At 47.2% G+C, this 26,919-nt stretch overlaps 1 protein-coding gene and 1 non-coding gene across 4 annotated transcripts in view; one reads left to right on the forward strand and one right to left on the reverse strand.

The window, feature by feature from the left end:
- FBXW4 (F-box and WD repeat domain containing 4) overlaps positions 1-26,919 on the reverse strand; it is an 82,593-nt gene that overhangs the window by 1,502 nt on the left and 54,172 nt on the right. For all 3 annotated transcript variants that reach the window (XM_069461228.1, XM_069461226.1, XM_069461227.1), the window contains exons 6-7: positions 12,498-12,563; positions 191-331 (exon numbers count right to left, since the gene is read on the reverse strand). In XM_069461228.1, the coding sequence (XP_069317329.1) occupies positions 191-331; positions 12,498-12,563 (207 nt within the window). The remainder of the gene's footprint in view (positions 1-190; positions 332-12,497; positions 12,564-26,919) is intronic.
- LOC138376724 (U6 spliceosomal RNA) lies at positions 10,621-10,730 on the forward strand. The gene has a single exon (XR_011231705.1). It is a non-coding gene; the product is annotated as a U6 spliceosomal RNA (small nuclear RNA).

Consider the following 26,919-nt stretch of genomic DNA (forward strand, 5'->3'; position numbering starts at 1 on the left):
CTACAGTCTCCCAGGCCACCAGGACCAGGGCTGCCCCAGGGTAGGGATTCTAAGCTTGATATGACCTTGGAGGCTCCTTCCTTCCCAGGTCACGTGGAGTCTCAGTGTCCTCTCCCACGGGCCAACCCGAGCCTAGAGGGAGGATTGCATGGGACTCCCACCACCTGTCCTCCCTGCCCAGCGCACTCACCGGACACTGGTGCGGAGGTCCCAGTAGCGCACGTAGGTGTCATAGCCACAGGACAGCAGTGTGGAAGGGGACTCATACATGACGTCTAGCACCCCCGCCCCTGGGGGAAAGTCACTGCCCAGGTGTGTCACCAGCTGCCCACTGGGGAGAGGAAGGGCAGAGGGTGAAAGGCTGCCCCACCTTGGCCCACTCTTTCAACTTTCAGATGGCATTAGACCCTGGGGAAATGCAGCTCGCCTTCCAACTCAGCTAGAATTAGACTCCCTGTGGAAGGGGGCCAAAGGAGGGGACACCCGACTCCTAGCCCCCTCACCCCCACCGTGAGGCCTCTCCAGCCAGTACCAGCCCCCACCCCTCCCCCAGAAGCCCTTCCATCACACCTGCGTGCGCAGCTGCCCCCAGCCCAGCCACTCCTCAGGAGGATGAATAGGCCTTGCTGAAGGGGTCGGCCCCCCTCACACACACACACTTGGTTACTTTATACTCCTTGATCCTGCAGGTCATGCAGTTCTGAGCTGCCTGAGTCCAATGCCTTAATTCCTGCCTGTAATCTGGGGCTCAAACCTCGTTGGGGATAAAGACCACACAAAGGGAGAAGGGGAGTCCCAGGAGATGTTAAAACAAGTAAACACCTTTGTGTCTGGGGAGAGAAATCGCTGAGAAAGCAGCTTAGCAGGCTGTCCCTGGTGTTCCTGGCCTGGCTGGCCCCCAGCCTGGGGCTAGCACGCCTCTGTGATCACAGCCCCCAGCCTGCTGGGTTCCAACCTGCTCCCCCCACCCTCACCCCACCCGGTGGCCGAGAGCAGATTACTGAGAAGAACAATTTCTTTGTGACTGTGTAATTCCCTCCGTGACCGCGGCAGTGGGCAGACCCCTTGCCCTGATGCCAGACCCTTAGCAACCATGTAGGGGGGCCTCCTGGCCCTAGCAACTACCCCTCAACATCAAGTGCACCCGCTAATCCCTGTGGCTAGGGGACGGGTGGAAGTATTGAGTTTTTGCAGAATGATTGAGGGGAATGAAGGAGAAGGGGTACCCTCCAGGCCCGATGCCTCAGCTTCTTTCACCCATGAGATGCTGGGCTCTCCTCCATGGCGTGAGGAGAAACACGGCCATGGACACTTCACAAGGACATCCAGGTAAGAGGTCCTGGCATGGGGTGGAGGACTTCATAGCCTCCACCAGCCCAGTTTTGGCTCAAGCAGCATTTCAACAAAGGATTTGAGGCAGGCATGGCTGCCAGCCACGTGTCTGAGTGCAGACTTCGGCTCCAGTCTTTCCACCTTGCTCAGATTATGACCCTCAACTTTCCTTCTTCCCAATGGAGCTGCCATCTTCCCTGAAGACTAAAGGAATCAAAGGAGGAGGCTGGGGGCTTCTTTCTGCCCACTCTGAGCAGGAAGCCCCAGGAAGGAGCACAGCTGCTGTCCAGTGGGTGGTAAGCCCCAAGTCAGCACCCCTGTCCCCAGCCTCCTTCCCAGGGAAGTTCTTATCTTCCTCTCAGTAGCCCAGTGCTGGGCCTGGGGGGAGGAGATGACAAGCCTCTGTCTGCTGAGGAGCATCAGGCAGAAGGCCATCTCCCCAGATCAATGTCCCGTACAGGCCACTGACCTTGGCTCCCAGAGAAGCCCTGCTTCCCAGATGGGCCACCAGCCATGATTCAGCCACTGTATGAGAGTGTCTGTCTCTGTCTCTCTCTCTCAAGGTACACCGGGTAAGGGCTGTTTTGCTCCACAGTTCTTCCTCTCCTTCCAGATTTGGGGGCCCTGCCCCCTCCATTAGTGAGGCCTTAAGGAATGATTGAGGAGCTCTCCCCTTTAATCTACAGAAGTAATTTCATGTTTGTCTGTTTGAAATAGAAGATGAAAGGCAGTGGGGGTTGGGAGGAGTGAAGCCCAGCATGGCTCTACCTGCCCACCCCTGGTCCTAGGGTTCAGAGGGAAGGAGAGCTGGCACCCATGGGGCTGGGCAGGGACAGCAGTGTAAGAGGCACACCCAGACTGGGCTGCCAACTTGGCATCCAGGCCACCACTGGAAAATGGCTTGGCCTTAAGTATCTGCAATAAGAAATACAGAACAGCCCAAGGGGACCCTGCCCTCTCCAAGGGCCCAAGTGAGCACCAGCCTGGGCGCTAGCACAAGTCCTGAGAGCCCCTCATCTGCCAGCCTAGCCTGGCCAGGGGCTGAGGAGTTTCTTTTCTGCTGTGCTGTCCTCTGGTTCTCTGAAATGGCCACACACAACTTAAATGGGCCAATAAAAAGATACAATTTCTTTTACCTCTGGGCCCAGGACCCTCAAGGCTCTGTTGTGCAGTGCCCGTGAGGTTAAGTTCAGAGCATAAACTGACACACCAGGCTCTGGGAAATGGCCCGTCTCTTCAAATAGCGGCCCAGCAGTGCCATAGAAGCCCTGCTGGGGCTTTGATTTGGGAAAACAAACAGAAATGGCACCATAGGCCCTTCAAGGCCCCCACCCTAAGACCTATTTAACTAGAAAACTCTAGCTCAACTGCTCTGGTGGAAGGAGAGATTGGCCTGACAATAGCCCCAAACTTGGGGGGAAGGGGGACAAAACAAGCTGTCTGTCTCCTCATCCCCTCCTCCTGGGCTCCCTTTCTTGTTGCAAGTGTGTTCTTGTAAAAATGATTAGATTGCAATTTGTATAACATGGTGACCCCCAAATTCAGACATTTCACCCCTTTTCTCTGGAAAGAATGTTAAGAATGCTTCTCGGCCTCTCACTGTGGGGGGTTGGGGGTGCAGAGCCTTGGCTGTGGCACAACTTGTGTGGGAACAGGGCTGCTGCTCGGAGCCCTGGGCCAAGACAGGAGCAAGGGCCAGTCTGTCACTATAGAGGGCCAGACAAAAAGTCCATTCCCTTCTAACTCCTGCGGACAAAGCCCAGGCCTCCAGGAGCCGCTGAGGGCTGGCGGGGCCTCCATACCCCGGCCTCCCCCAAGCCTGACTCCAGCAATTCTCTTGACCCAGGAAAAGATAAAGACAGATGGGGCTGCCCGCGTGAGCCTGATGAATGAGACACAAGCTGGGGAGAGGCAGCCTGACGGAGACTTGTTCCCTTGGCCCTGGCGGTGCGGCCGTCTCCCGGGAGCCCCCAGGGCCTGGGCAGGAAGAAGCAAGCAGAGTGTGGCCACATCCCTGAGTGGTCCCTTAAAAAGGGAAATAGGTCCCCCTGGCCCAACCCCTCCTGCTGCCCAGGTAATTCTACTGTAGCTGGAGGGAGACAGGAACTCCCTGCCAGTCACAGAGGAGGGAAATTTAAGTGAAACACTGACACTCATTACATCTGACACCCATCACTGCAGGTAGGTGCTGGCCCTAAAGGCCTGGATGGCCCATCTGGGAGAGACCCTGAGCACCAAGCTAGAATGGGTGCAGGGGCAGGCCCTGGTACCTGCTCCCCAAGTGTGGGCCCTGCAGAGCTGGGAAACCTGGTGCCCTGCTGACTCTTCTCCCAGCCTCCCCCACAAGCTTCCTGTACTAGAGTGCTCCTGAGTCACCACTGGCTCCTACCTCCCAGCCCACATCTCAGGATGCCCATGGCTCCCATACCATTTTCCAGCCATTTTGAACATACTGGGTTCCTGATGATGTTCCCCGGAGACTCCATGGGTCTCCTGCAACTGTCTGGGTGTGAGGACACCCCATCTGGCATGGGCTATCCTGAAATGCAGTAGTGGCTTTTATAGAGAGAAAGGATGGAAGAGTGACAAACAGTTTACCTTCTTCCATCTCCTCTGCTCCCAAGGAGATAGATGGCCTGAAGGTGTAAGCTAGGGCCAACATGGTCGCTAAAAGAATGGGAGGTTTTTCCTCCCTTCCTTCCACTTCCTCCTTCCTTCAATCAACAACCATTAATTGAGCACCTTCTGTACACCAGGCATTGTGCTTAATAGAAGCTACAGGGAGATGTGAGCTGTGACTATATAAAAGACATTATCTCTGCTTTCAAGGAATTTTCAATCCAGCAAGGGAGAAGAGTGTGAATCATGTATCCAACTAACAATACAAAGTGTGACTCGGTAGGTACTGTGGAGAGATAAGAGAAAGTTCTATAAGGGGCCAGATAAGAAAAAAGAACATTTCTGGCTGGCTGGGGATATTGACTGATTCTTCATGGAGGGAGAGGTCTGTGACAGGCAATGGCAGGAGAGGGGGATGGCCCAGGTGGAAGAAACAGCAACAACAAAGGTGCAGAGGCAGGGCAGCCAGGCTGTTGGGGAATGTGCGGGGAAGCAGCTGGCAGGATCTGGCCTCCAGACCATGGTGAGCCTCAGGGTGCCAACCCCTCACCTTGCATGAACTCCGTGAGTAGCAGAAAGCCAGGAGACTTTTGAGTAGGAAGTGACTGTCCTAGTTTGGCCCCCTGGTTGCAGGTAAGGAAATCGAGTGCCGCAGAGGAAAAGTGACTTTCTTAAAATCATTTAACAAGAAAGGGAGAGCCTGAATTCATGATAAAGGCTGAACGCCTAGAAAACCAGTCTGGTGGCAGCATTCGGGCTGACAGGAACAGGGGAAATGAACTGAAGGGCCTGTTCTGTGTGTCTGCTGGGGCCGTGAGACAGATCTGCGGGTTACCTGGCGGCGGAGTGGCCACCACAGCCGCAGCTCACATGAGTCCTACCATGCGCCAGGCGCTGTGCTGAATGCTTTACATATATCAGCTCATTTAATCCTCACAACAGGCCCATGAGGTAAGTTTCTTAACCCCATTTACCAATGAGAAAACGAAGGCTCGGGTGGCATACCTACTGCATTAAAGTCAGGTCTATACGCTCCCGAGTACCCGCACTCCCCGCCTTCACAGACAACGCAGCCCCTTGGTCACTGCGCCCTCAACATCCTCTGTCCAGCTGCACAATTGGACTTGCCCCAACAGACCCCCAGGGCCACCTCCCACCCTTACCTATTCTTTGCGGACCTCTCCACCTCCCAGGTGCCCAAGGCTGGCCCTTTGGCGGGTAGGTGAGAGAATCAAGGGCACAGATAGGTTCTAAATGTAAGGAGAGAGGAGTGGAGGTGAGAAGCCCATGGGAGCCTCGCTTGCCCGGCCCATCAGGTGAGAGAGAAGGGCTTCGCCAGCACACAGCCTCTCACATGCGTGTGTGTGCACACACCCCCAGCACCCGCCCGCGCACACGTGTTCAGACACAATGGCTCAAAGGCCAGGCAGCCGGGCAGCCTACTTTGTACTGCTAACAAGGGGACCGTAATTACAGGAAGGGGCAGCCGGGCAGATAAAAGGATACAAAATTTCAACATCTGTTGCCATAAAGGGATAAGGAGAAGTGAAACGCAAAGTATCAGTTTGGTGTCAGCAGGCAGAGAGCCAATTTCAAAGAGTTCAGGGGGACAGAGGGGACAAGAAAGAAAAAGGAAAGGGGGGAGAAAGAGAGAAAGAAATTACAGGGTTCCTTAAAGAGGTAAAGAAAAAAGAGAATGGAAAAGCTGTCAGTAATACTTTCAAAGGAGAAGGCAGGTACTTTAAAGGGGGCAATTCCATAATCACCCTGACTGTGGGCCAGGCCCCCTGCATGGGGTGGGGGCAGAGGGCCAGGGGCAGAGACAAAGCCACACCTGGGCGGGATGGGCACTAGTAGTGCCCTCAGAGTGGCTCAGCCAGTGCTTGGGACACTGTTTCCTTCTCCAGATGGTCAAAAAGGGCTCCAGCCAGCTGTCCCTTGCCATCCCAAATGTCATTAGATGCCCTAATACTCATATCCTGTGCTCAGTGCAGGGATACAAGGTAAGCTCCTAGCTCAGAGGAGCGCTACACCAGGCCACACCTGTGGCTGACCAGGTGGCCTTTATGAGTGGTCTAACACAGTGTTCAGTGGAAAAGGCCACCAGCTTCAGCCACAGGGGTAAGGATCAAGGAGGGCTTTGTGAAGAAGGTGCTATTTATGCTGAATGGTGAGCAGGTTTCCTTAGGCACAGATGGGGTATTCTAGGCATGGGGTTGGCTTGAGCAAAGGCACAGAGGGGAAAAATACAGGGCACCTGTCAGAATGGGTGCAAAGCCTATTCTGCCCCTGCCTTTGTTGAGAAAGAGGCGGCTTAGGGACTTTGAGATGGAAGTGGAGGCGTAATGGGGAACCAGGGATGACTCTGGCCTGAAGGGAAAGGAGAGATGTGTGCAGAGGCATGCATGTGGTCATACACGTGCAGGGTAGCCAATGACTCGATGCCCTAGGAGCAGCCAGGTCACCAAAGCCCCCCCAACCCCCTTCCCACTCACAGTACCCAAGGTGGCTTAAGGCTATAGCTGGACTCATTGTGTCTAGGATCACAGCCTCTCCATCCTGAAGTCCACCTGCTCACAGCCATCAGGGGCCCAGTTTTGCCCTCTTCTCAGGGCACTAATGCTACATCCAACTCCAATGCTCCTTGGCAGAAAAACTAAAACTCACAGCAAGTAAAGCCTGGGGGATGAGGGTGTTACATCAGGCCAGTCAGACCCACCTGGGCCTCCCAGGGACTGGGGGTGCATGTCCCACACAGCCAACACTTGGCACCTTCCCTTGGGCCTAGCCAAGGGCTCTGCTCAAATGCAGACAGCACACACTAGATGAACCTTGATTCCTTCAGACCCCAGGCTCAGCAGCAGGATGGCTTTGGCAGTTCCTTGGGGCCTGACAGGACCACAGGGCCTAGCCAGGGATACTTCAGTGGTTGGTCTGCAGAGATGGACGTCCAGGGGAGCAGGGCGTGGTGGCGTGTACATGTAGTCCCAGCTACTTTGGAGGCCAAGACAGGAGGATCGTTTGAGCCCAGGAGTTCAAGACTAGCTTGAGCAACATGGTGGGATCCCATCTCAAAGAAATTATTTATTTTTTTAAAGGATGGAGGTACAGGAGTTCCTTGTACTTGGGAGTTGGGGAATGGGCTTGAAGACCATCTACTGTTGGAAGCAGGAATACTCTGGCACCCTGAGGTTGGCTGAAGGACTGCATCTTTCTTGTTGAGACAGGTTAGAAATCCCCTGTCCTTTAGCCTAACCCCATGGTGCCCAGCTCTACGAGAGAGAAAGGGAGGAAGGCAGAGGGAGATAGCCAAGCTCCTTGCCACTTAGGCAGCAGCTGGGTACCCACAGCTGCCTTCTGACCTGTGTGCTCCAGCCAGCAACCCCCATCCCTGCCCCAGCCTAGCCTGCAGGGAGAACAGGGTTTCTAGAGGTCTTGCTGGAAAGAGGGGCTGAGGGAGCCATGGTGACCCTGAGAAGGGTCCCCAGGCATTGTGAGAAGTAGCATGGGCTGCCTGAGGACAGGTAGCTAAGAGACACATGGGTAGATGTCAGCAGTGGTCCCCCATGGAGCGCTGGTGCCCAGGGGACAGCTACAGCTCTGAGTGTGTCCCAGCCCCCACCATCATCCTGAGGGCAGCCCCTGGAGGGGCGAAGCTCCAGGGGAAACTGCCCTCCAGTACTCCCCCTCCACCCAAGTCACAGCACACACATAAAAGAGAAAATCCAGGCACTCCTCAAGTTTCAGTGGTGACAGGTTAAAAGCAAAGAATCCATCCAGCATGCACACCGCCCAGCCCCGAGTCCTGCCGGCAATGCTGCTCCACCTCACGGATCGGCCTGTCACTCAGGCTTTGGTGATATTGAAAGATCAAACTCTGTCCTGCCTGTTCATTACCTTAATCCTATTTTCTACATGGCTTTATTATCTGCTTGGGCTTCCCTGGGCAAGACCGCTCCAGAGAGTCATCTTGTCCATCCATTTCCTCCCACAAAAAACAGGGCGTCTTTCCTCAATCCCTGCACCGCTCAGTCCTCCAAGCTTCTCTGAGGATAGGATAGATTTTTAAATAAGGCCTGGATCCTCCCAGTGGTAAGGACGGCAGCCTGGGGGCTAGAGAGAAGGCAATGCCAAGTGACACCACAAGCAGTAGAGCCCACAGGCTGGCCAGAGGATGCAGTGTCTGTGTCTCATCTGGCTCCAGTAAGAATCGCAGTCATAGCTGTCATTTGGGTTCATTCTGGTTTCAGTAAAGATCCAGTGGTCGGGGTTAGTGAGGTCTAGGGATTTCATAAGAGAATGACATTCAAAAACTTGGTGCCTTGGAACTCCATCCTGACCATAAATCTGTGCCCAACAGTACCCTTTCACCACAAGCAGAAGGGCCACTCAAAGATTACCCAACCTCCGAGATGAAGCTGGGCCATGGCGGTTCACCCAGACCACCCCCCAGCTTGTGTGTCATCCTGGGCCCAGGCAGGTGAGGTGCCAAGCACAAGGCCCAGCTCCATGACTAAGTAAAACTGACTTCCAGCAGAAATTCTCACCTCTGTGATCTGCAACTTACTGTCAAAAAAGCCTTTCCTATACCACGAGGTCATCAGGTTCACCTCCCAGTCCCCTGGTCACCAGGCTACAGGTATCTTGAAGATTAAAAGGTTGAGCCTCCAAAAATTCCAAATACTAGTGTGGAAAACAACTGTGAGTGGGGAGGAAGAGAGGGAAGGAGGAGACAGCTTGCTCGACGTTACAGGCACTGTGTGGGGCACTTTTTCATAATAATTTTGTTCATACTAGCTCTGTTAGGTAGGGATAATTAATTCCTACTTTACACATGTGGAAACTGAAGCCCCAAGAAGCCCCAGATCACAGAGCCAATAAGCGGCAGAGCAGTTGTGGAACCCAGGTCTGTCTGGACACATAGCTAGTGCTGCCTCCATAGCTGCTCACAGCCGCCCATCACACTTGCCCTGGCATGCTTCTTCCTCACCAGGGCAGGGGCTCCGCCTGCCCCAGCTCCGCTCAGAAGGGAGAAGGGCCAGTGGTAGGAGTTTGTCAGGGTGAACTCATGGGAACAAATTTCATAGCTTGCAGAAACTCTGTAACATCCCTGAGCTAAAGAAAAAAGGAGCCCTGGGAAGTTCTAGCTAGGCTGGCAATAGTGTGATGCAACCATTGGCTACATTAACAAAAGTAGAAGATTTAAAATGAGGGAGGTGACAGCACCTACCACTCATCAGACCACACCTGGTCTGTTCAGTACTCAGTTATGAACACACCATTCTCAAGATCACACCAGATAAATTAGAGAAACCTTCAGGTGAGAACAGTCCTGAAACCAGTGTAAGATCAACACTATAGGCCACTCATCCAGCCATTCCTCCCATTCTCACTTGCTGACCAAACCCTGCTTCTGTGCCACCCTATTCCCCCTTCCTGCTAACGTGTAAGAGGAGGAAAGCTGGGCTCTTCCCCAGGCCTAGGAGGAAGGCTGAATTTTGACTGGTCATTCCATTCCCCTTGACACAGTTTTGTGTAGGGTGAGCACTGGATACAATTTTGGCTATTAGATGTGTGGAGAAGTCTGCTTGGGGGTTAAATAGGGAAGGTCTCCCAACCTTAAAAAGGGACCCCAGGCAAGGACATATTCTTTTCTTTCCTTCTTCCCTTTGAGTGTTGCCTTGTGAGTTGGTGGAGTTGCCCTAAACAAGCCTGAGAGCAAAAGCCACCTTGACTAGGGTGGCAAAGCAGAAAGCTAAGAGAATACAGGCCCTCATGGTCTCACTGAGCTACTGAACCATCAACCCTAGAATCACCCAACCACCTAACTTCTGGGCTCCTTGTCATCTGAGATAGTGATAATCCCATTATTGTTTGAGCTACTTTGAATTAGGTCTTCATTATTTATAGCCAAAAGCCATGGCTAACTGATCTACCATGTTTATGAGGAACAACTGAAAGACCTACAACTTTTGGCCTGGAAAAGAGAAGACCCTGGAGGAGCAGAACCAAAGTTTTCTGATATTTAAAGGCCTGTTCTTCAGCCCTTCAACAAGCTTCTTGTCCAGGATCACAGCTCTAGGAAGCAAATGAACCTGTGATAAAGGGTGGGCATTCTAACTCTCAGGGCTATCCAAAGATGAAATGTGCTGTTTTGGCAAGTAGTGAGTTTCCTATCCCTGTTCTTGGATGATCATCAAAAGAGAATGTTGTAGAAAAACCATGTTTAATTAAAACATTTTGGGTTATAAAAAAAAAAATCTTTTGGAAAGACTGACTATAGACTGGATTTTTCAGAAAAAAGATATGGCTAATGGTTTCCTATGGAGATGGAGAAAAAAGGAGAAGAGAAGGCTAGAGCAACTAAGATAGGAGGCAGGCAGGACAAACATCTTGATTACTACTGTAAAATTTGGCATTTAAAAACGCAGCATGTGGGGACCTAGGGCTACGTGAAGAGTTCTTAAACTTGATACCAAAAACATGATTGATAAAAGAAAAAATCGATAATTTGGACTGCATCAAAATTTTGTTCTGCAGAAGATCCTATTGAGAGGATAAAAAGACAAGCTACAGATTTGGAGTAGGTATTAGCAAGCCATATATATGACAAAGGATTAATATCTAGAATATATAAAGAACTCTCAAAACTCAATGGTAAGAAAAGTAGCGCTTGCCTTAGCAGCACAGATACCAAAATTGAAAGGATATAGAGAAGATTATTGGCATGGCCCGTGCACAAGGATGACATGCAAATTCATGAAGTATTCCATTAGGGAAAAAAAAAGCAAACGATCCAATGGGCAAAAGACATGAACAGACATTTTGCCAAAGAGGATATACAGGAAATATATGGCAAATAAACACATGAAAATATGTGCGACATCATTAGCTGTTAGGGGAAATTCAAATTAAAACCATGATAAGATGTAACACCCATTAGAATAGCTAAAATAAAAGACAGTGACAATACCAACTGCTGGTGAGGATGTGAAGAAATTATATCTTAATACATTGCTGGTGGGAATGTAAAATGGTAAAGATATTCCGAAAAATACTTTGGCAGGTAAAAAACTAAACATACACTTACAAAACAATCCAGCAATTATACTCGTTGGCATTTATCCTAGACAAATGAAAACATATGCCCACACAAAAACCTGTACACAAATGTTCACAACAGCTTTATTTCCGATAGTCAAAAAACTGAAAACCAGCTGGGCGTGGTGGCTCATGCCTGTAACCCTAGCACTCTGAGAGGCCCAGGCAGGAGGATCGCCTGAGGTCAGAAGTTCAAGACCAGCCCGAGGAAGAACAAGACCCCGTCTCTACTAGAAATAGAAAGAAATTAGCTGGGCAACTAAAAATGGAAAAAATTAGCCAGGCGTGCTAATGCATGCCTGTAGTCCCAGCTACTCAGGAGCTGAGGCAGGAGGATCGGTTGAGCCCAGAAGTTTGAGGTTGCTGTAAGCTAGGTTGATGCTACGACACTCTAGCCCGGGGAACAGAGCGAGACTCTGTCTCAAAAAAAGAAACTCTGGTATATCCATACCATGGAATATTACCCAGCAATAAAAACAAACAAGCTATTGATACATGCAACAACTTCTATGGGTCTCAAGGGAAATATGCTGAGTTTTTTAAAAAGCCAATCTTGAAAAGTGACATACTGTATGATTCCACTTATTTAACATTTTCAAAATGAAAAAATTACAGAGATGGAAAATACATAAGCAGTTGCCAGGAGCTGGAGATGAGAGGAGTGTGAGTGTGTATGTATGTGTGTATGTCTAGTTCTGTGTAGTTTTTATCACGTGTGCAGATTCAGGTAACCACCACCACAATCAAGATACACGACAAGTTCCATCAGCACAAAGATCCCTCATACACCCCTTTGTAGTCTCATTCTCAATAAAGGTCTGTGGACTGTACCAATGTCTATTTCCTGGTATTGACAGTATACTATATTATAAAATGTTACATGAGCACTTCTCCATCCTATTTTTGTAACTTCCTGTGAATCTACAATTACTTCAAAATAAAAAGTTAAAAAAAAAAAACAACAGAACAACAGATAATCAGATGGAAATATGTCAAGCCTGACGAGGCCGGGAATTGTGAATAAAATTGAAATGTATTTTAACTGTTTGTATAATTCTTTTTATGGGTCTGCAGACCACCTTCAAAATTCCTTTATTTTAGAAAAATCATCTCTGAGGATAGATGGATTTTATGTAGCTATATAGCCAGTCCTCAGAGAAGGAGTATCATAAATCCAAATTGTTGTTGTTATCATAAATTCTGCACAAAACTATTTACTTATAAATTACTTCAACAGTCTCCTCAAACTAACCCTGAATGATTCCATGCGAGAAGGCACCACAGCAGAGGCTGTCAGTGGGTCATGGGGAAGGGTCATTCCCGGCCTCCTTCTGGACCACGTGGCCCACGGAGGCCAGGCCTGGCTCAGCTAGTTCTTTCCTCTGCCTCCGGCTGCCCCAGCCCCACCCCCACTGGAAGCCATAGTGGGCTCAGGAATCTCTTACCTGTTGAGGTCCCAGATTCTCAGGGGTGAGAAGTGCCCACAACAAGCCGTCCCTGTCACAAAAGAGCTGCCAAAAAAAAAGGAGAGCAGAGTCAGATCTGGCTTGTCAGAACTTGTGGTAGAAATGGCTTACAATTAGAAATGCCTGCTTGTTCTTCAGAGGATCGTGGGGTTAAGCCAGAATGAGAGAAGCAGCCAAGAGCCATCAGAATTGTAGAAGACAACTTGGAGCACTGTGAGGGCTGTAGCCTCCCCAAGCTGCCTGGCCAGAGGCCCCACCAGTTCAACAAGAGCTGAGCTCTGTTGTTTTGGTCTCGGCCCACCATAAAAACAGATCTCTAGCCCAGTGCGGTGGCTCATGCCTGTAATCCTAGCACTCTGGGAGGCTGAGGCAGGAGGATTGCTCAAGGTCAGGAGTTGGAGACCAGCCTAAGCAAGAGCGAGACCCTGTCTCTACTAAAAATAGAAAGAAAGTAGCCGGACAACTAAAAATATATAGGAAAAAATTAGCTGGGCATGGTGGCACATGCCTGTAGTCCCAGCTACTCAGAGGCTGAGGCAGAAGGATCGCTTGAGCCCAGGAGTTTGAGGTTGCTGTGAGCTAGGCTGACGCCATGGCACTCTAGTCTGGGCAACAGAGTGAGACTCTGTCTCAAAAAAACAAAAAACAAAAAAACAGATCTCTAAATGTGCAAGTCTGAGCCCAAGGGAGAGCGAGTCTGTCAGTCTTCAATTGTATGAACCCTGAGAGCACAAGGCCAAGGCACAGAAAAGGTCTCCTGAGGACAGGCTGTGGGGGCTAGAAGATGATGCCCTGCTTAGAGGTGAGGGTAGCTGGGGGGGCATTATCAAAGGCTTTAAGAGCTGGGGAAATCTGGTAATGTGGTATAAGCACATGGCAAGTGTAGAGGCATCAAACTGAGAAACGGAAAAATATGAAAAGTGAGTCAATCCTCTGGATGGGTATATGGGGGTGGGGAGAGTAGACAATGGGAGAGGCCAGACAGCCAGGGCTTCTGGGGAGTGAGAGTGGAGCAGGCAGAATCCTCTAAGGATGATGACAAATGCTGCCAAGAGGCAGGTGAGGAGCAGGCTGAACATACTTCCCGGAGAATCTCTTAGAGCCCTAAAACCCTCAACATACACAATCTGCACAGGTTCATTTTAAGTGGAGGCACGAGCCCATTGTGAAGGATCAGTGCAATTAGCCAGGTTAGCCATAGTGGTAGGACTAGAACTTGAACCTATGAGCCAGACCACTCGTTTGCTAGAGGATTTGGCAGGGTGGAAAGGAGAAGCCTTCAGGAAACCTGGGCTTGAAAATGTAAGGGCAAGCAAGAGAGCTGAAAGCAGTTGTGTCACTCAGGAGCCCTGGGGCAAGGATAGGCCATGTCCTTACATGTCTTGCATGCGGGGAAGGGAGGCTGGACATACTAATGACACATTAGCAATTTGGGGGCAACAGCCCATCCCCCCGGCCCTGCTCAGTATGGTGGTTCTCTGATCCCAAGTGTCTCAGTGGGGAGATGGATTTCCACAGAGAAGGCTCTGGAGAAGCTAATAGCTTTGTCTGGAGTGGGGAGTTGGCCCACCAGTTGCTGATAGGGGAGATATTAGGGTAGGTATTGGCCAGGCCACTGATTTACAATCTAAATTGCAGGGCAGATGTCTGCTTTTCAAGCCCAGGCTGGGTCTCCATGCTTCAAGCCAAGATTTCCTCCAGGGACATACTCCATCATCTCCGCTTCCTCTAGACCTGTGGGATTGCCAGCAACCACTACACCATAGAGTGGTAGTGCCAAAGCAGCCACTCCTGCCATGCCCCAAGTGACTCCTAGCCTGGGAAGCAGCCACTCCACTGGATACTGAAGAACCAAACTACACAGTTAGGAGGTGTTACCCTCTCCCCCTTCCCACAACATTTTTCTCTTTAGGGTAATCCATTAATAACTGGTAAAGCCAATTACCTTGGGTTGGAAACATAATAGCCACTTGGAAACCATTCGAGCGGGCAATTGGACTCTCCAGACTTTTGAGGAGTGGGGGCCAGGTGAAGGGCGCCAGCACAGACACACAGACATTTCTTAAGGAGGCCTACGGCAGGCCTCCTACTGGCCACAGGCCTAAATTAGCATCAAGGTAAGTCAATAGAGAGAAAGAGGAGGAACACGGAACTTTAATCCCTGCCACTCCCACAGCTCTCACCTCCCAGCAGGCCAGGTGGGGGATGCAAACGCTCCTGTCCTCTTCTCTTCTGGCCCACCCACCTCTGGCCCTGATCATCTGCCACCAAGAGGAATGCCCCTCACCTTCCTACCCTATGAAGGGCTTTCTTAATTGCCTGGACATGACACCCATAAATGTTTCTTTCCAAAAGCTGCCATTTTCTCTTGCCTAGCCACTGTGAAGCGGGAAGGAAGAGACAAGGGAAAGCAGAGTGTCTCCCTGGCACTTACAAGGCCCTAAGAGTTTAATCAAATTTAACACTCAGTAAAAAACCATCTGAACAACAGTCAAGCAGATTTTGAGCTAGGTCCTGCTGAGGGGACATTCACCAGGACACACACACCCAATCCAATGGGACTTCCCAAGATGCTTGGGGGTCAGGCTGGCTTCAGACACACTCCTGCACACCTCAAACTACTCCCCACTACTTGTGGCCATCCTTGCCCCCCAACCCATATCCCAATTCCCATGGTCATCAGGAAGAATGAGGCAAAAGCCACAGACCAGCCACATTCAAAGTCAGAAGATTAAAAAGGGTATGCCCAAGTCAACCTCCTCAGAGTGTACAGCAGACACATGGAGCAGGGGAAGAAAAGGAACTTACTACTCTGGAACACACAAAGGATGCTCCACATCCCACAAGTCCACAAGATAGAAATTATTATTCCCATTATACAGAAAGTGAAAATAAAGCAAAGGCCACACTTCTGTGAATTTACTCAAAATGCTACAGTTGCACACACACTCAGACCCTCCCTCGAGACTCACCAGATAGATAAAGTGCCCTGAAAAGGGCCGAGTGGGGTTGGATTTGTGCATCACAGGTGGTTTCCCCACCTTAGTTCTCTAACCTCCAAGGCAACTTAGCCCAAACGTAACTCTGTGCTCTGATCGCCTGTTCCACGTGCATCAGCCCCATGTCTTCAACCAGATTCTCTCCACGTCCCTCACAGTGCTGGCTCACGTGCTAAGTGCGTCAAAGGTTCTCGGTAACAGCTGGAGATCAACTAGATGAAAACATGCACCATTCCTTGGATGGCTCCTCCTAAGGGACTACTCAAAGAATTTTCCCCACTAAAGGCCTTTGCTACAACCTCAATTTAGGGTTTGAAAATACTTAAAAAGCTAGCTCCCCTCAGAAAAGAAAGAAAATTCAAATGGCTTTTGCCCTCAGTTGCATCTCTTCCCTGAGTGGTATCCCAGGAACAAGGACATCAAACTTGTGCTGCACAGACAGAGGCAGGAGCTGGTGGCTCCCCAGGTAGGTTGGCCATCCTTCCTCTGAGTCCCTACCATGCTCATGGGACAAATGGAATTTTTGTTTATCTTCTCATCTTCCCTTTGAGATCATGAACCATCTTATGGCTCCCAGGTACTCCAATGCCCTGCACAATGGCTGGCCCAGAGGAGGCACTCAATACAAATTTGTGGAACTGAACCAAAAGTGCCTTCCAGAGCCCAAAGCCAACGCTGCTGGGAAACCTAGTCATGTGGGCTGTGTAAACGGTCCATCTGCTTCTTAAAGAAACAAGTCTCAGATCACCAAACACTCAAACCTTAATGACACAAGACACAGTCACACATTGTTGAGGGAGTGAGAAGTCCCTCATAAGCACCACAACCAGATAAAAGATAGAAGTACCAACAGTACCTAAAAATTAATGTCAACACACACACACTCTCTCTCTCATGCACACTCATAGAGGTACACACACTCTCTCTTAGCTAAAAGGTCTAAAAGTCATTTTGACTCTGTAAGCTCAACTCTTTTTGGACCAGAAAGCCCTCACCAGAAGCCAGCCTTCTGCAATTTCTCATTCTGTCACAGACCTTGCCCAGACCCTCAACCTACCCTACTTGTCCTATGGCCCTAGCTCAGGCAAACGTGGCATCACAGAGATCATCATCAGGCCCAAGAAGTAGACACAGGTGTCTCACATCAGAGAAAAATGCCAGGAGAATTGGGGTTCTACACTCAAGTTGAGAAACAGAAAATTATAAGACATAGAAAAGAGGCGAGGAAGGTAAGGGAAATTCATTGGGCATGGGCAGGAAGAGAGATTCTTGCTGCTTCTGCATTAATTTAGGCCCTCTTAATAACACTAGTAATTTATTGAGCACTTACTACATGCCAGGTGCTGAGCAAGTGTTTCAAGAGCATTATCCCATCTAATCATCATAACACTATGCAGTAAGTACCACTTTCCCTGTTACACAGATCAGGAAACTGAGGCTCAGAGAGGTAATGTAACTTGCTCTAGCTCACATAGGTAGCAATTAGTGGACTGGAATTGGAACCCAGTCAGTCTTGATTCCAGAGCCCTAGTTATTTACCACTCCTCACTCCCTAACTCTCATCTGGGCTACATTTCAACAGTTAGTCTTGTTTGTATCCCCAGCACATAGTATAATGCCTGACACATTGAAAATGCAAATGCTTACTGAACAAATGAATGAATGAATGAATGAATTGACAAATGACTCCACCTGGAAGAAGAAAGCAGAGACCGAGTGGCTCTGAGGTGGGGCAGCAGAAGTGGTGTGCTCAGCAGCTGTGCCCCGTGGCTGGCCTGGAGCCGCCCAGCTGGCCCAGGCCCCAGCAGCCTCTGAGCCTGGGCTGACACACTTTGGCAAGGGAGGCCACCAGAGCTGTCACATCATTCACCAACATGCCCATCAAGTGTATTCAGTTCTCTTCAACCCGCATTGGCATTTTAATTACTGTTGGGTAAACTAATTTGTACAAATGAAGGCCAGGCTGCCTAATAGAATATGCAAGCTCTCTGACCTCTGACAGGCACTGACACGAGATACAAAGGCGGCCGAGGAAGGCTTTTTATCTGAGCCTTATTACTCTCTATTACTCCAATTAGTCAGGCTCCAGTGCTCCTAATTGGAGGAAAAATTGCAATTAAATCAATTTTTGATGGGCTGCAAGTGGGCTCCCGAACCGCCCTGCTTGTGAAACACTGATATTATAGCAGCAAAGGTCACAGTCCTCATCGGCACCTGGGGGCCCCCCGATTTCCCTTGGCCCCTCCTTAAATACCTCAAGGAAACCCCTGCCCCTCCATCAGCTCGGCCAGCAAGGGTGGGAAGGAGGGAGTCATTAGAACATGTCAGGTCTCATTGCTGCTGCTGCCATCTGCTAACCTCCGCCACTGACATCATTACAGCACTAAGTCCCAAAGCATGAATACAGTGCGAAGGTCACACAAACTCACTTGGTGAGGGGAAGCCACGAGCATAGCTGCAGTGACAGCACTGTGAGTGAGGGAACAGAGGAGTGGGAACAGGAGGTCAACAGAAGTCAGGAAGGGGAAAGACACAGGCAGGGGGCAGATGAAAGTGTGAGACAGCCAGCTTCTAAGATACAGCCAACAGGGGACCCTGGGTCACTAAAGGGGTAGGGAAATAGATGTGTTTGGGAAGGGGGAAAAAAGAGGTAAATCTTATTCTTTGTCCAGCAAATATCTGCTTTGTAGCTGGGGAAACATCCACCTGAATGCTGTACATAGAACTAGAAGGCTGCCTGGGTCACGTCTGTAATAGGGGACAGGGACATGCTTGTTGGGTCTACCATCCAGACCTGTGACTGTCTTGACATGGGGAGATGGGTCCCTAGGACTAAAACTGTAAGACCAGGCAGGAGAAGGTAAATATAACAGTGTTCATCAAACTAAAGGATAATAAGACCAAGAGGCTTATCTGAAGCTTTACTAAGTTTAAGGCAAATTTTTAAAAGTTCCATTTCACACAGCAACTGGAATGCCATTACCTCATAGAGATGGTGAGGATAGAAAATATAAATTCAAAAGTACAGACAACTTCATGGATGACCGAACCACAATGGGTTAACAGGAAAAGGAGGATATGCCTTGCCTTCAAGGAGTCAAGACCAAAACATGTTAAATAAATGATGATTCATTTACTCAATGGACTATAATGCAGTCATTTAAAATGATGGTCCCAAAGAATACAGGCAAGATGCTTATGATATACCATTACAAGAGAAAAAAGTAGGGTACAAATAGCATTATTACAACTACTTTAAAAAGAGCCTATGCATAGAAAAGGAAAAAGTGGAAGAAAACATACTAAAATGATAAAGCACACATAAGCAACTGCTCCATGTGCTCCTGAAAGAACGAAATGGCAACAAGTTCCAGAGCTAAAAGAAAAACCTACTGGGTCAGACTTCTGAGAAATGATAATACAACATTCACAAAACTAGGTACCCAACAGGAGGCATGGAAAAAGATGAGATATACATGGTCATTATTTGCAGACAATATGATGATCTACCTAGAAAATCCGAAAGACTCAACTAAAGAACTATTCCAACTAATACCAGGGTGGGATGAGGTCGTGGGCATGCTGCATGCAGCAGTGGAAAGGAGTACAGGAGTGGACTCCTGCCCCTGTCACTCAGTAATCGTGTGAGCCTGGGTGAGTTATTTAACCTCTCTAAAGCCCAGTTTCTTAATCTGTAAAACAGAAATAATAATAGTATCTAGGCATAGGCTTGCTGTAAAAATTATATGGGATAAGATGCTTAGAATAGCGTATGGTATGTAGCAAACACCCATGGATGTTAGCTGTTATATACCAGCAATGACCAATTGAAAACATAATTAAAAATCCACTCTCCAAAAGAATTCAAAAACGGTAAAATATCCAAGAATAAACCTAACAAAAAAACCAAGAGAAAACAAACGAACAGAATAAACTCAGCAAAGACCTATATGAAAAACACATAAAACTTTACAAAAGGACACAGAATCATTAAATAAGTGGAGAAATATATCATGTTTCTGTATAAAGTCTCAAGATTATAAAATTGTCATTTCTCCTCTAATTAATCTATAAATTCAATACAGTCCCATCTAAACAAGATTTTTCACTCAATCGATTCTAAAATTCATCCACGGGGGGAAATGCACAAGAATAACCTAGGAATAACTGAAAAAGAACAATGAGAAAGAAGTTGCTCTACCAGATCAAAATATACTATAAACTGTAGTATGCTATTCACGCTAGAATAGATCAATGGATCAGAACAAAGAATCCAAAGCCACACCCATGTATTTGTAGAGAATCAGTAGATCTTAAGCATGGCCTTTAAAGAGAGTAGAGTGAACTAATCAGTAAATGGCACAGAGACTACTGGATACAACAGAAGAGATCATAAACAACAAGCTGAAAGGAATTACCATGTATAGTCAAAAGATTAACACCCAGAATATATAAAGAGATCTTATAAATCACAGAGGGAAAAGTAGGTAAAAGAGCACAAATTTGAATAAGTAATTTATAGAAAAAATATATCTGGCAAAAAAACATGAAATAACGTTAAACCTCTGGTAAGCAAAGAACTGCAAATTAGAAAAACAATAAAAATAATTACAAACACACAGTATTTACTATGTGCTAGGTGCTGTTCTCATCAGTTTACATAGATTAGTTCATTTAACCCTCAGAACATTCCTACATATTTGGTAATATTTTTCTAGGTACAACAATGGTACTGTGACTACATTTTAAAAGTATCACTATCTTTTAGAGCAGTAGTCCCCAACTCTTTTGGCACCAGGGACTGGTTTCATGGAAGACAATTTTTCCATGTGACGGGGATTTGCGGGGGTGGAGCTCTGCAGCCTGGTCCCCAACAGGCTGTGGACTGCGGATTGGGGACCGCAGTTTCAGAGTACATGCTGAAATATTTATGGATAGAATTATATGTCTAACATTTGCTTCAAAATAATATGGGAGGGGAAAGTGTGTGGGGAGTATTGATGAAGCAAGATTATTCAAGAGTTGGTAATTATTCTACTTCTACATATTTTGAAACTTTCCATAATAAAAAACTTTTTAAGAAGTCACTATGAGGAATGTACTACCGATATTAGCCCCATTTTATAGGCGAGGAAATTGAGGAATAGAGAGGTTAAGGAACTCACCAAGGTCAGACAGCTAGGAGGAGGGGGCACTTATGACTTGACCTCAGCCAGGTGGGATGCAAAGTCCATCTCTTATCACTATTCTATACTTACTCCCCAAATTAAATATTTTTTACCTATTAGGATGGCAAAATTTTTAAAAAAACTGATACTAGCCAGTACTGATAAGTGTAAGGAGGAAACAGGTAATTGTGCACACTGTTTGTGGGTATATAATCTGATACAGTCCAACTGGAGGGCAATTTGGCTGCATCTAAAAACTTTTAAGTGCCCTTCTTCCTCGATCAGCATGTCCTTTCTAAGTATCTTTCCTAGAAAAATATCTTTATTTTTTTTAAGTATTTAAATATTTTAAACTTTTCTTGACCATATGTACAAATAGGCAAATACACAGATGTTTCCCAAACGACTCTTTATAACAGCAAGAAACCGGCAATAACCTAAGTGTCCATCGGTAGAAGGAGGGTTATAAACTATGAGACATCCATATTACCAAGAACTAGAATGAAGCAGTTAAAAAGAACGCAGTAGAGCTAGGTGCTCTGATACAACAGGACCTCTGAGCCACACAGGGAGACAAGGAATTCAAGTTGCAGAACAAATGCATAATGTGAGCCTAAAACAAAGAAGAACCATATATTTATATATGTATCCATATTTATGAACTTATATGATGCCTGCTGTTTGCTTCAAATGAAAAGAACTGGAATCACACATACCAGACTTCCTTCATAAAAGATAAGGAGTAGGATGGGGGAGGGGTCACAGGTAACTGAAGAGGATTTTTATTTATATTTTTTGTTTTTTAAATTGCTTGAATTTTTCACAATTAGAAGGTGTAAACCTCCACACTCAACTGATTTTTTTTTTTTTTTTATTTTTGTAGAGACGAAGTTTTGATATGTTGGTCTCAAACTCCTGGGCTCAAACGGTCCTCCCACCTCAGCCTCCCAAAGCACTGGGATTACAGACCTGAGCTTCCATGCCCGGCCATGGGACATGGAATTAAAGGCAATTCTGAGAATCACACAAACCACTCAGTCTCTTGGCTCCATCCTGGACCTGACAGAGACCATTCACCCAGACAGCTTCTGTGTGGTAAAGGCCTGGGAACAGTTGCCTATGAGAATTCCATGGTTTCCCTCCTGCTCTGATAGTGCTTTCCGCCTAAACTTCTGCTTCATTACCATTCTCTCTGTAAAGAGGCAAACAAGAGGCTTCTTCAAACAGGTGATCTTCTGAACTCTACTGTGAGCACTGTGAGCCCATCAAAGGCTGAGACCACAGCTTACCCCACAACAGTGCCCTGTACATACTGGTACTCAAATGACTGTTGCCACTATGGCTAGCTAAGTTGGAAGCACAAAACATATTTCCAGTTTCAAAACAACACACCTTTTTCTTTTAGGCAGGTCCATTTTGGCATCATGGCAGTGGTCAGCCCAAGGCCTGAACCACTGGGCTGCTACTATCTTCACCTGGGCATGGGTGGTCCACATTACTAGAAAGACTGAGGCCAGACAAGCTCTGGTGTTCTTTCTGATGAACATGAAGAACATAAATGGCTGGCATGTGAATAGGGGCATGGGATGGGCAGATGATGAGAACAATTAGGGTCAACCGGGTCAACCAACAAAGAGGAAAGTGAGGCTTGACTGGAGAGCTGTATAGATAAGCCAGACACAAACTCAACAAGTTTATTTTAAAATTTGATTCTGGCCAGGCATGGTGGCTCATGTCTTTGATTCCAGCACTTTGGGAGGCCAAAGCTGGAGGAATCACTTGAGACCAGGGGTTGGAGACCAGCCTGGACAATACAATGGGACCTCATCTCTATAAAAGATAGTAGTCCTAGCTACTTGGGAGGCTGAAACAGGAGGATTGCTTTAGCCCAGGAGTTTGAAGCTGCCATGAGCTATGATTATGCCACTGTACTCCAGCCTAGGTGACAGAATGAGACCCAGTCTCAAAAAGAATAAAAAATAAAAAAATAAACATAACTACATTAAGAACCACAGAGAGGCCCTGAGACTTAGATTTGATCCAGATTTGGTTAAGAGCATTAAACGTTCATAAGGCCAATAGAGAAGAGAGATGAGGACATGTCACAGAGAAATTTGTGTGACCTATGATCCCAACGCCCCACATCCCTGACCCACTGTAACAATTCGGCACAGAGCCAATGGAGTTCACTAGAGATTGGCTGGCTCTTATTTGCCTTCTCAATGTTCATAAACATCAACCTAGGAAAGTCATTTTCATATGACAAGCATAAACGCATGATCAAGATCTTCTAAAAAAGGTTTTCTTGGAGGAAACAAAAGGCAGGAGAGTCCATTCACACTATCTACCACATGGCTTTCCCCATCCAAGGGCCTCATAACTGGCAGGGCTTAAAAGAAGAGGGGCCCTGATCACCAACCAATGGCAAAGAGTCCCACAGTAACATCTAGCAAACTGAACAAAGAGAGGCAGAAGAGAGAGTGTCAACCTATGGATTCACCACCACCATGTGTATGTACCCTTGAACCACTTCTTTCCATTAGGACAGAGGTAGCAGGAGGGGAGGTGAAGCTCTACACTCTTCAACCTGATCTGATTGCTGTGGCATGTTCCACCATTACCCTGAAGGCTATGGGTGGGGGCGAGGGCAGCACAAGGAGAAGGAAGCGGGTGTCATGGAGGTTGACAGGCCAGCAGCGCTTGTTATACATTATAAATTATACACAGCAGGACTGCAGAAGAAGGAGCTATGACAGTAAGACCTAGCAAGTAAAGTCTATTCCTCAAGAAAGGAGTGCTCTATTTGCAGAGGAGTGCCAGCAATAAACTCTGGTGTATATGTCAACTCCTTCTTTGTGATCAGAGACAACAAGGTCCCCAGAGTCTTTACATTGGCCACATACAATGAGACTTACATTACTGGAGAAGCAGAAAACTCATAAGGCTGGAGATAGTAGGAGAGGTCTTTCTCTAAAAGATTTTCATTGCAGGGCCTTTCAGGAAGGCAAGGGTCTGAGCAGCTTCCTTGTGTCCAAATTAGTTAGCAGCACCAGGAATCTTGATCTTGAACTTTGTTCTTCCTCAAGATTTCCTGTCCTCTTAACAATGGTACTAAAAAGGGCAGGAGTTCTTGTCTTCCACACTAATCTGGGAAGTAAATTGTATTCCTGCAGTCTAATTCCAAATCATGCAGCCTGCTAGTCATTTTCCTTTGGGGGAGGCCTAGACAGGTCAGGCCTTTGCCATTCCAGGACTTGGCTCCAGTCTCTCTCTTCCCCAGTGGGAAGGCATTAGGCCACTGCTTATTGATCCAACCTTGTGTCTGCAGCCAGGTTCTTTCCCCTATGCATGTCACGTTAGGAAGATGACAGATTTTTCTAAGGACACCATCAACACCTTACAAAGGAAGAATCCCTAATCAGCTAACTAGTAATGAAATGGGGAGGAAGACATCAAAGGCTGTAGTGCAACAGTTCCTTCCAGACTCTTAACTTTGTTTGAGAGCTGGTAGCCAAGGTCTTTGAACTCGGTCACCATTCACATGGACATTTTGGTACAGGGTATCATGGAGTAACTTGATTTTTATAAAAATAGTAGATACCTATTGTTCTGTCTGCCCTACACTCCCCTTTGATACAAGCAATTCCTGAGAGATCTGCCATGTTCTTACATGACTCTTCCTCTCTGGACATATTAGTTAATCAAGGGGTGGGCAGCTGAGCCAAGCTACGCCAGTGAGTCTCTGCTGTGGGATTTTTGGAAGCCAGTCACTCCCTATGACTTAAGCAATGAGTTGCCAAACTCAGGAGCTCTTGGCAGCCTTGTGGAATAAGCTGGTCAGCTGGGAGAAAGGAAGGAATAAAGATCCAAGAAGAAACAGAGATGAGCACCCCAGAAGTCCTGGCAGCACTGTGGCCTCTGAGTCCAGCTATTCCTGAGGCCTGCTGTATTTGAATTCTTCTTTTGTCCTGGTGGTTCAGCTTTTCCCTTGGATTTCATGAGCCAAATATTCTCACTTTTATTTATATTAATTTGAATTTGGTTTCTGTCACTTACAAGCAATTTGTCCTGAATAATATAGAGCCACTGTTCAGTAGCTGCTAGGCTTCTCACCCAATAGAATGCCCTCACTGAGACCCAACTGAAGCCTCAGATAACTGGTTTGTCTTCAGCCATACCACTCTGAACGTGCCTGATCTCGTCTGATCTCTGAAGCTAAGCAGGGTTGGGCCTGGTTAGTACTTCGATGGCAGATACCTGGCTATGCCAATCTACTGGACACCCTGGAGCCTAAGAACAAATACCTCAACCACAAAATCAATAGCTGGGGGGTCTGCTAGGAGAGCAGATAAAACAGAGCAGCACAGGCTGGCCTGGAACTCCAGAAAGGAGATGAGATATTCTCTTATAATGAGGCCCAAAAACAGTGCCAGGAAAAATCTTCCCTTCCACTCCCAGTAGGAGGTGGGGAGACGGTCTGGACAACAACAGATAATAAGGATGCTGTTTGAGGGATGGGTTTATAGTTTCCAAGGGACAAAGCCCTGATCTTCAGAGATTTGGTCCCTTGAATCCCTTTTTATGGACTGATGAGACTGAAAGTTCTACTGGAAAAATAATAAATGATACAAGCCTCATTCTGATGGGACTGAGTTTGGGGTACTCTCATACCCTTCTACTTTCAACAACTATAGTGCCAGGCATCTAAAAGATAGATAATTTAAAGATACCTTCCAGGTATTCATCAAATTTGATAAAAGCATGCACAAAAGAATTAAGATGCTGATGGAAAACATAAGAGTTAATTTTACTATTTTCACTTTGTGTATGCTTGAAATTTTTCAGAATTAAAAGTTTAAAAAAATACACATACACAATTAAAACCAATTGACTGTGATCTTTCTTTGTAACCCCAAGCAACTCCTTTGTTGCAATTTATTTTATCTCTTCCCCACCCTGACCTGGTATAAATGACCCAAAAACCTAGGGAACAATAAATCTAACTACAGGAGCAAACTGAAATATTCTACTTCTGAATCCCTCTGAGTGACATACACACACACACACACACACACACACACAAAATGCAAGAGGAACCAAGCAGAAAACTCACACAATACACATAAGATTTTGTTTTTCTTAAAAAACAACAAAAAAACACACACTTAAAATAGTCCCCAAAACACCCTCTCACTCTCTTTTTTTAAATGAACCTGGCCCCAGATCAGAAAGATATTTGAAGTCTAAGTCAGAAATTAGGTATGCGGAAACCAAAGCCCACTGATGGAAAATCACATTGTGGTATATAAAAATAATAAATGATATATGCCATATAAAAACTCTGTAAATGTTACTATATAGTATATAAATACACTTGTGTATGTGTTTAGGGGTATGTATCTATGAATATATATACAATAAAAAACTGAAGCAAAACATGGCAAGTACCTGAGGCTCAGGTTCCTCTGAAGATGCAGCCCCTCACAGGTCGCCACCATGTGGAGCCTGCCATAGTGAGCTGCCTGCTCTCTCAGCTATGCCACCCCTCTAAGACCCCCAGATTCCAACCAGCCCTTTGTCTCCATAGACACTCCCCTCCACACTCCTGCTCAGGACTTTGTCAACAGCCCTTGCCTCCCTACTACCAGCCTGTAGACACCAAATTCTACCTCCTAAGGCCCCTTGGTAGGCAAACAACTTGGCATATTTGCTTTCTGGGAAAAGTCTACCCCTCGATGTTTAATTTCACCTCTTTGGAACACTGGCATAAAGGCCAAATACATCATGAGCTACAGGGAAGCACTGGGGCCAGGGCAGTGCCTGACTCAATGCCATGACCACCATCAGCGCCACCAGGCCCTTCTCTAAAGTGCCAAGATTTAAGACAGAGTAGGGTTTGCCTACACTACCTGTGATCTGTGAGGACATATGTGTATACGTACCTGTAAATTACCAAATTATAGACTGCTGATGCACGAGTTGACCTCCCTCCCTGCCATCCTCCCCAGATAAGAAATCAGATCACCTTATCTTTCCAATTTGTGCTTCTCCTCAGAAACTGGGGTGGGGGGGGGGCTGCCAACTGGAGATTCCCGTAAGCCGTATCAGGCGAGCTAGATACCAAGAAAGCATGTGCCAGCCTAGGCCACTGATTTCTTTCCTGCTGAGTCTCCACACTTCACCCCACCCAAGCAACATGGAGAGTAAGACTGTAGAGATTAGCACTTCCATCCC

Source organism: Eulemur rufifrons, chromosome 28 (assembly GCF_041146395.1).
Source record: "Eulemur rufifrons isolate Redbay chromosome 28, OSU_ERuf_1, whole genome shotgun sequence".
Classification (NCBI taxonomy): Eukaryota; Metazoa; Chordata; class Mammalia; order Primates; family Lemuridae; genus Eulemur; species Eulemur rufifrons.